General features: G+C 31.9%; 1 protein-coding gene across 1 annotated transcript; it reads right to left on the bottom strand.

The window, feature by feature from the left end:
* Nucleotides 1–4,622: 4,622 nt before the first annotated feature.
* LOC111994199 (syntaxin-61) lies at nt 4,623–10,318 on the bottom strand. The gene is given in 9 exon segments (XM_065771458.1): nt 4,623–5,082; nt 5,700–5,765; nt 5,988–6,130; nt 7,397–7,550; nt 7,934–7,989; nt 7,992–8,046; nt 8,347–8,460; nt 9,902–9,987; nt 10,207–10,318. Coding segments are annotated over 8 exon segments (753 nt in total). The 5' UTR covers nt 9,956–9,987; nt 10,207–10,318; the 3' UTR covers nt 4,623–4,971.
* Between the last annotated feature and the right edge of the window lie 222 nt (nt 10,319–10,540).

Below are 10,540 nucleotides of genomic sequence, written 5' to 3'. Positions count from 1 at the left end.
GAAGAAAAAAAAAAAAAAAAAAAAAAAAAAAAAAAAAAGGAAAGAAAGAAAGATGATTGTGCATAACAAAATGGTAAAAACAGTTGAATAATTAGAAAAATGAAATCATGCCCTAGGCTAGGCCAAGGAAAATATCACCCTGCCCTGCCCTGGTGATGTGAAAATATGGATCTATATCATGCCTACACAAAGTGATTTATCTTACAAAGCCAATCCTCATAATTAGATAAGACATGATTAGTGATTTATCTAGGAATTCATATTCTAAGGGAAGAAATGTCTACTTCTTTAGGTTCCCATCTTTGAACTTTCTCAGGGGTTTGACATCTAAAGTTTCAATATTTGAGATATTGAGTAGTAGCCTATGAATTTTGAACACTTTTTCTCTTAAATTATGAATTAAGTTATGGATAATTTCCCCATAAATTACTCATACTTTGAAATATGAATATTAAATTTAGAAACTAGTTATGTATCCATTAAAGATAAATAAACAATGTAATGCATGCAATCAAACAAAACCAAACAATTAAAGTGAATTTGTCTTTAACTCAACACCTCAATTTAATAATTACCCATGCTACTATATCAAATATAACTGTGACAAATAAACAAGTATAAGAATAACTCAATTTAATTACTCAAATTAATATAATCAAATATAAATAACAAAAAAATTTCAATATATATAGCAAATAAACTATAGCAAACCATTAAATACCAAATAAAATAATAAAACATTAAAATTTAGGTGTAAATCACTAAATCACAATAATATGACCCATGAGAATGAACCCCATCACCTCTAGGCTGATTAGAGAAGCAAGCAAGACCATATAAAAAATGTATGACCATTAAAATATATAAACACACACACACACACAAATAGTAAAAGAGAGTTCTCTAAAAAAAAAAAAAAGTAGTAAAAGAGAGAGAACAATAATTATCTCATACATTTGACATATACATCACTCTTTTTTTTCAACATATGAGACCTACATATTGTAAGAGTGATAATTGATATACCAAATCCACGAGATAGGAGATACCTTCTTACAAAGGAAGAAAACTCACCTCAATTTTAGTAGGATTTACTGGTTTGGCATTTACCCTTCCCAACTTAATTCCCACTGGACTTAAAATTACTGAATGATGGTTTCTATGGTTTACATATGACACCGAAGCTTGCTTCAGTATCTACTTTCTACAATGGCATTCTGTTGTTTTCTCTGCAGACCCCAAAGTTTTGAAGTACCTCATCTCATGTACAACATAACATTATGTACCTCATATCATGCCCAAATCATCTACAGCACTTACGCCCCTCATCTCATCCAATACAAGATGTATATTCCAACACTGTAAACCATGACATTACAAATGAAGTCAAAAAGTTTTTGTTTTTTTTACAAGACCAACCTCTGCAATTTCAACCTCAACTCCCATCTTCCATGGCTCTCTTCAGCAAAGTTGGAACTTGGCGCATTAAATATTAATACCATTTTGTTATCTTAACGATAGGTGAAGAGAAGAGGCGGGTGAAGTAAATGTAACAACTTATCATAATTTAGTAGAAGTTCTATGGCCTCCATAATTATAAATGGTATAGATTAGCGTGAAGTCAATTGACTGTAAAAGAAAAAAAAAAATGGTTCCAATTATATTTATAGGATTATCGAGCCTTGTAGCTCAGTGATATTGCTCGCTCTTTTTTTATGAGGAGAACTAAGGTTCAATCCTCCAATTGTTGTAACTATCGAATACACTATCATTTAAAGGGTTTCTCCTATTCGGGATGAATTATAGGATTATCTTCTATCTGTACACTACCATTTAAAGGGTTTCTCCTATTTGGGATGGACATTTCTTTGGTTTTAAAATACCCCTACATCCCTAGATTTTAGAAGAGATAAAGCTGAAGAACAATCCTGTAAAAATACATCTCTAATTCTCATAAATAACATTACCTACAAAATAGGATCACTTTCCCATTAGTTTTCAAATTCAATTTATACTTAAAAACCCACATATTGTCTTCCATCAAATTTTTACTGCTTATCCATTTTTTTTAGGAGATACTATCTCTAATTTAGATATTCTCACACAATTTCTATAATAATAATAAATAAAAAACATATCTCACACATCTTTGACATATTTTTCCTAAAAAATAGCACACACAATCTTTATTTAAAAATATCACACATATCTTATAAAAAAAAATCACACATCTATTTTTAAGTTTCCCTGCACACGCTTTTTATATTGTCTCTCCATTCGTTCCTGATCCTAGCCTCTCTAGTTGAATTGTTCAGACACTGTGGAACCAAACCAAAGATCATTAATACTGATTGAAGAATGGGAAGAAAAAATAGTTTATTTTGACAGTGGTTTAGTACCACAAAAGAAATCAAATTCTGTCTTCTTCTTTTTTCCTTCGTACTATTTATTTCACCGGGTTTACAGTTGTGGTTTTCGTATTTAGTTTATTGAGTTTACAATTATGAGTTTCTTTTCCTTCCATTTTTTTTAATTAATATCTATGAACATATTGTGAGTGAGATTGCGCTGTCATTGGAGTCCAATACGCTATATTTTACATTGTTATTGGGGTACGTTGTCATTGATATCTTCTTTTATTTTGTTTTTTGGTTTTTTTTTTTAAATTATATTTCATTATATTACTTGATTTGGTTTGAAAGTATACATTTCTCTTTTACATTGATGGTTCTAAAGTCAAATGTAGAAGAGGAACCACTATCACCAATGTGATTGTGTTTATATTTAAAGTACATGTTGATTTGAGTTTTTTTTTTTTTTTTTTTAAATGAATGAATGGAAAACTGTGACACTAAACTCAAAATAAACAAATAAAGAGCTTCATTACACGCGCAGAGGCCAGAGTGTGACGAGATTAGTATAATGGGCTACAATGCAACAATATATTCTCTAAGGGTATGTTTGGTTAGGGTGAAAATAAGAATAAGAAAATATGGTGAAAAATGGCATTTTTCACTGTTTGGTTCAGGAGAGAAAACAAGAGTGACAGAAAATAGGAAGGAAAATAATCCCTCTGGCCCCACATTTTTTTATCCTCTCAATTTAAGAGGAAAATAGAGAGGAAAAAGTGCTGAATAATATAATTTACACAAATACTCTTTTTTTAATTTTAAAAAAAAAAATTATTTTTTTCTGGGCAACAACGTTGCCATTAACGTTGCCCCCCTTTTTTTTTTCTTTTTTCTTTTTTTTGGGCAATCACGTTGCCAGTTGCCACTTTTTTTTTTTTTCTTGGGCATTAACATTGCCTCTCTTTTTTTTCTAATTTTTTTTTCCTTTTGATTTTTTAGGGCTTGGGCATGATAGTTTATTTTTATTTTTACTGGATTTGATTTTTTTTGGAACATGTTTTTTATTTTATAAAAAATTTTGGGTGATTGCTCTTTTTTGTGTGGTTATTTGTCATTTTTTTTAAAAAAATTTGGCATCATTCTTTAACAAGAGTATATGAGTAAATTTATTCAAACTCATTTTTTTATCCCTCCACTTTTCCACTCCCAACCAAACAAAAAAGAGAGAAAATAAAATATTTTTTATTAGGATCCGTTTGGTTGGAGGAGTGGAAAAGTGAGAGGATCGAAAATTGTGGAAGGATGGAAAAGTGGAAGAAAGGAAAATATTTAGCTTTTTCTCTTGTGTATTTGGTTGGAGGGGCGGAAAAGTGGGAGGATGAAAAACTCTTTTATTTGGTTTGAGAGAAAAAGAGAAGGATAGAAAATGTAATTTATATAAATTGACTATTATACCCTTATTACATAATATGTAAGAAATAAATTTATTTGTACTTATTAAATAATATAAAATTTACCACATCATCACTTTCACAAAACACTTACGTCAATTTATCTATTATACATACTTTTTTATTAAAATAATATTTTTTATCACTTTTTTTTTATTATTTTCCACCTAACCCACTTAACCCATAAAGTGACTTAACTCTCACTTTCCCCTAACCCACAAAAAGTCTCCGCCCCTCAAGTCTCTACATCTTTTCTTTTTTTTTTTTTTTTTTTTTTTAACGTTCGAAAGCTACAAGGAAAAAAGAAGATGATGATGATGAAGATGAAGATGATTGAACAATAAGGATTTGATTTTGAGTTGATTTTCTGTGGATTTTGGGTTTGATTTTGAGTTAATTTTAAATTGTTTTTGGTTGATTTTGAGTTATTTTTGGGTTGTGGTGGTGATAGTTGGGTTGTGCTGAGTTAGTGGTTGAAAAATTGTCTTCTTTCTTCTTTACTGAGTTGTTGTGACCGTTGGGAACGAGATGGCATTTGTGTAAAAGTGTTCTTCATTGGTTTTCCACTCAGGCTTTTCCTCCTGATTTGGGGAGATGAAATTTGTGGGCCCAGAAGAGAAAATTTTCTCCCGAGTTTTCCTCTCTCCCTATTTTCCTCTCTTTCCCAAACAGTGAAAAATACTGTTTTCCACTCAATTTTTCACTCAGTTTTCCACTCTATTTTTTCCATCCCCCTAAAATCACCCCAACCAAACACAATGTTAATGACAGGATAGCCCTCCAAGGGCATAATAAAAATGCTCATGGACTAACATGGAACTGAAATCCAAGTATAAACCTTCTATATAGCAATTGACAATAAGAAGCCAGAACAAACATCACCCTCACATGGAGGAATAAACAAACAAAAACAAATATGCGGGTCTGATTTACAGTATATTTTTAACTCAATCTGTTCAATATCGAATTTCAGTCCGCTAATAATAATAAACAAATAAAAATTAAAAACAAAGATTCTTCCTTGGTTCTGATGTTCCACGTCTGCTTTTATGTAGCACAAGTATAAATTACCATTAAAAATTCTCTGTATTCCCCGAGTCCCATAGTTCCTCCTATAGATCAGCAACTCTCTTATGTACATACACGGCAAACTGACTTCACTCTCATGATTAGGTCAAGAAGACCAATACAAACAGGACAATGAAAAGAACCACCAAAAACAATATCATCATTATCTGTCCCTTGATACCAGCCTTCTTCATGACCATAGCCACCTTTTTCTGCAAGGAGAATTAAAAAAGATCCATTTGACCTCTTATGATATCAATAGTACAACCAATTCTTTTAAGGACAAAGTCCGGTTACAAAACAACATTTCTCAATAAAATAAGTATTATTATATATTTTGAAAATCTAATCGTTGAAATGTATATTTTTTACACTCTTAATACACATGTCAAATTTTGTGCCAATCGGATATTATTTACTATATGATCTGTAAGTTAATATTTTATGCGTAATTTAAAACTACAAAAACTGCAATTTAAACAACTTATTGATGACACAACTATTGATCTTTAATTTTCTAGAAATTTTGCGTGCATGGAGTATATAAGTAGAAGATATAATCCAATGGTAGACTTGTCAAAATTCACCTCTAATAAAAAGATATTATTTATTATATGATTGTAACTTTAGTCTACAACCAATTTTGTAACTAAACTTTGTCCTTCTTTTAATTAGCTAGAATTGTGAAGCTACAGCCAACTTATTATTAGAGGACTAAAGAGTAGCCCAACTTCTGAATTTTGGATTATTGGTAGGGTGGTCCATTTTTTACAGGGTTGGAAAATATAATCTTAGATTCAAACCTACAGGTAAAGCGATAAAGGTTCACCTGAACAAAATCAAGACGATTTGATGTACTATCCATTTCCATGCCCAAATCATCTAGAATCTTCTCCTGAAGCACCAAAAGATTTCACATTTTAGTATAACAAATCAGCAAAAACAATCATTTTTAGAGTTCATCAAGAGTTAAAACTTAAAAGTACTAGGTGCAAGAGTGTTACTCAGGCATCAAAATGCTTATAGAATAAACATGCACCATAAGTTGCGCATAACTTTTTGTTGGTGGATTTGTGGTAGAGGCATCAAAAAGAAACGCAAGCTTTAAAGTCTTTACCTGCCCAAGGAGCTCGTCGTGTATGGTAAGCCCAACATCTCCAATTCTTACCAGACTTGCACCAAGCTCGTCTAAATCCTCATCCTGTTGCCTACAAGCACAAAATGACAACCATAACAAATCAAAATGAAAGATCTTATGGACTAAACTGCTTGTTCCTAAAAATGACGCAACCCGATCCTGATGCTTCTAAAATAACAGGTCACCTCCTGTTCTGTCTAGTTAGAGCAGTTTTTTTTTTTTTCTTTTTCTTATTTTGAGGTGGGCGAGGCATAAACTATCATAAGTCAGCACATCAACAAAACTAAGGAGCATCACTCATTTTTACGGGAAATTATTGTGTACTCCCGGATTACCATAAATACATACTCTCTCCTCTTCCATAAATGATAGGTCCCACTAATTAAATTCATGGTGGGACCCACTAATTCATGTGAGGGAGGACTACGCATTTATGATACTCCGGAAGTGCCTAATAATTTTCTCATTTTTACATACAATGGTCAATCTTTGTAATAACTTAGGGACATCCAGCAGATATAGGAATCTAATAGAAGCAATGTGAAAGTGAAAACTACAAATTGAATTCTTATTTCTATCAATAAGATTTACTTTACTAACTCAAGAAAACTTGGAAAATATAAATTTTTATGATTGGTATATTTCTTATTCGTAATTACACACCCCCTCACCACATTTAAAAAAAAAAAAATTATATAAGTACCTTTTGCCTTGATCTTACTAAGGGGAGGTGCCATTTTTTCACTAGAGCTTATTGGCATGATTTATAGATTTTAAAAAAAAAAAAAAAATTAGGATTTACAAATGATATAACCATTGTACATTAAAAAAAGGGGTAATTTTTTTTAATTTTTTTCTTTTTTTTTAAAAATAAAAATAAACTTTTCCTCCAAAGTGGTTTGAAAGGAATCTATTCCAATCCATTACGTTGTGATTAGATGATCATCTAAATATATTTTAATTAGACGTGATTAAAAGTACATATGAATGATCACTTACATAATTAAAATATCAGAAACTACAACAACAAAAAAATAGCATTGTTCTTTTTCTTACTACTAAAACAACCAAGACTTAATCTAAAAATATGGGAGTCGGTTATAGATCCTCAACAAATTAATCAGGATCGGCCACATATATTTTGTTTCATCATTCTATTCTATTTGAAGTCATAATCTTTGTTACCTCCGTACTTGACACGTCCATTTTTACCACTACTAAGTTATTTTAGGTCTTTCTTTACCTTTTTTTCATTCCCTAGAGTTAAATAAACTTTTTTTTTTGATAAGTAAGGAATGTTATATATACGATGGTTATTTATGCATGAAGATCATAGAGCAAACCCAGAAAAATACAAGGAGGAGAAAAACAGAGTTTAATAAACTCACTTANATCGTCATCCTCGCCAGTGTACTTGTTGGATCTCTCTGTCTGATGAGAATTTGGCAGCCTCATTAGTTCTCTATGCATCCCATTCACACTAGTACTGCTACTACCATTTGACTCCTTTCCAGCTTCCACTGCTTTCTTTACAGACCTCACCTAATGAAGTATCGCAATCATTTAGGAGATCCGCACAGCACATACAGGCCATGGGTGCACCATGTAATATGCTGTATGTGACAGAATCAAAACTATACTACAAGTTAAATTTTTATATAAACACCATTAGTTTTGAGTGGACAAATACACACAACAACTTTGAAATGATTTTTGGGCTTAGTGTGTGATACAGATAAAAAATGAAACAAACAGCTCATGACGCAACGCTCTGTGTAATATACAACATAACTTAAACACTCTTTGGTTAATCATGGTAAGTACAATTCAAACTTTGTTAAGCCATCATTGCAAATGACAAGGTTCACTACTTTACCTGCTGTAGCTGAAACTTGTTTATACAATACAGTTGCACAAGAAAATACCTGAGTGCGAGCAGTGCCGGTCCATCTCCTTCGTTTTTCAATCTCCACTTCATCAATCCATACCAGGCAGGATCTCTAGCTGCTACAGCAATTGCTTTGTCCAATTCATCCACCTTCCTATCAAGAAAGCAGGACTTCAGCAATTGCAGACAGAGGTAAATAGTGTAACAAAGGCCAAAAGTCATAAAAATCTTTATTGCTATCAAGTTAGTATAGAATAAGGAATTTGATTGTCAAGTCGCGCAAGTAAAGGTAAGATAAGAGTAAATTGGATTAGAAGATTTATTCACACCCTCATCAACCTCTCGCTGACTCTTTAATATTCAATAACACAATGGAAACCCAAGATGGATTTCAAATCACTACAATAGGAAAAAATAATCAATTTGAATATATAATAATATTGGATGTACCTGCCACTCAATGCTCTCACAACCAGCAAGCAGCTCCTTTATAAGATTTACTCGCTCTCCAGTATTGGAAGGAATATGCTCCCATTGGTGAAAAGTAGATTGCAACTTATCAATCTAACCAGGAAGGTAATCAACCGTAAGACAATTAATACATACTTCTCTTAAACATAATGCCACCAAACAAATTCAAACACAATTACTAATACCAGGTGGGTTTGTAAACGATATCAGCAAGAGAATAAGTGTCTTTGTGTGAATGCGTGTGTATATTTTAAAGAGACAGAGACAAGACACGAATATTGTTAATATAATGCAAAAGAACAAGTGTTTATTATAAATTAAGAATGACCCCAAGTGGAGAACACTTTCAATTATTCCAAGCAAATCGATACAACAAATCCAACTAAACTGCTCTTGGTTAATAAAGGGAGAGAGGAAAGGGGGGGGGGGGGGGGGGGAACCATACATCTACCACAGTTATATATGGTGGTGTATGACCATCCCTATGGGTCACAATATCTTGATCCAAAAGTGAAAAGTTCAATAGCTATTTATATGTTAATATTAGAAGCTAGGATAGAAAGCACCAATAAGGACATGAAACACGTACATGATACAATATGGACATGGGGATACATCAATTCTTAAAAATTTAGAATATGATAAAGGCATTAATAATTATTTATTTATTATATAAACAAATGTTTTCTTAAGTACAAAATATGCTAATTTATAGTTTTTTTTTAATAAGTACATGCAATGCTAATTTATAGTTTACGAGATAAACAAAAAGTGCGCATAAAATATGTCTAAATATTAAAACTAGAGAGAAAGTAAGTTTAAGTATCCCGAGGTATCCAAGAGTATCCGTAGCGGATATGCGTCTGATATGGATATGGCATGGCTACCAGTTTGAAGTTACCATGCTTCCAAGATTAGCAGAAATCAATCACAAGACTGACCAAACAAACCAATGAATGAGACAGTATCAACATACACAGACCACAACATATCTACTCCAGTTTCTGCTACATCCTGTCTGTTTTGTTTATTCAAATTATAATTATGACAGATAAAAGTGGAATTAAGCCCATTACAATAATACAGTGCCAGGGAAGCGAGGGAATAAAAAGATGAGTGATAGAGCTGACAATCTAGTTAACACTTGATGTAAACACCAAATACATAGTAACAACCCATAAATATGGAAAAATTACAATTTAAAACCTATAGCTTAGGGGGTATAACAAACTAAACCATATAGTTTCAAAAGTAACGAATTATAATCCGCTGTCTCAGATTGTAACAAATTAAACCCCAAGTCCCAACCCATTAAAGCGAAACGGCATTGTGTTTGGGGTTTAACATAGGTGGAAGGTTTAATTTGTTACTTTTGAAACAGTAGAGTTTAATTTGTTACTTGTAAAACTACAAGATTTAACTTGTTATACCCCTGAATTATAAGGTTTAAAATGTAAATATTTCCTAAAACATTTAAAATATGCCTAAATTAAAAAACTACAAAAGCAATTAAGTACTTAGTCAACAAACTTACAGATTCTTGAATTTCTTCTTTGACAACATAGAATGGATCTTGGGCTGAAGGCATCTTCTAAGTTAAACCAGTAATATATATATTTCCTGTACGCATCCAAAAAAGTACAATAATATGAAAATTGAACTATATTTTGAGATTGATTAGCTATTATAAATTAAAAAACGCAGAGGTATTGGATTATTCCAACAATGGAATTCGAAATCCACGTAAACAACCAGGGGATATAGTAGATCTAGAACAATGAGATTGAGAATTGTGTCACGAGAACCAAAAAAAAAAAAAAAAAAACATTGAAAACATACCTAGGAGTAAAGGCGTGATCTGTGAGATGTGGATGAAGCAAAGAATTAAGAAGTTTTGTGTTTCAGAGTTTTTAAGATTTCAGGAGAGAGAGACACGAAAGCAAGTTGTCTCGGGCCCTGGGACTGGGGACTGGGGACTTGTTTCCTGACCATTTCCATTTTCCAAATGGGCTCGACTCAGTCCAAACCCGAAAATGTTTGTGAACTGGCCTAGGCCCGCCAAATTATTATCTCATTTTTTATTTTATTTTTTGAGAAACTTAGAACTACATTTAAAGTATGTAAATAAATTTATTTTAAAAGTCCAAAAATATAATAAAAACCTAATTATATA

Source organism: Quercus suber, unplaced genomic scaffold, assembly GCF_002906115.3.
Source record: "Quercus suber isolate HL8 unplaced genomic scaffold, Cork oak 2.0 scaffold_44, whole genome shotgun sequence".
In the NCBI taxonomy this organism is placed as follows: Eukaryota; Viridiplantae; Streptophyta; class Magnoliopsida; order Fagales; family Fagaceae; genus Quercus; species Quercus suber.
The sequence above is the reverse complement of the archived record's forward strand: the minus strand, read 5'-3'. Positions and strand labels throughout refer to the sequence as shown.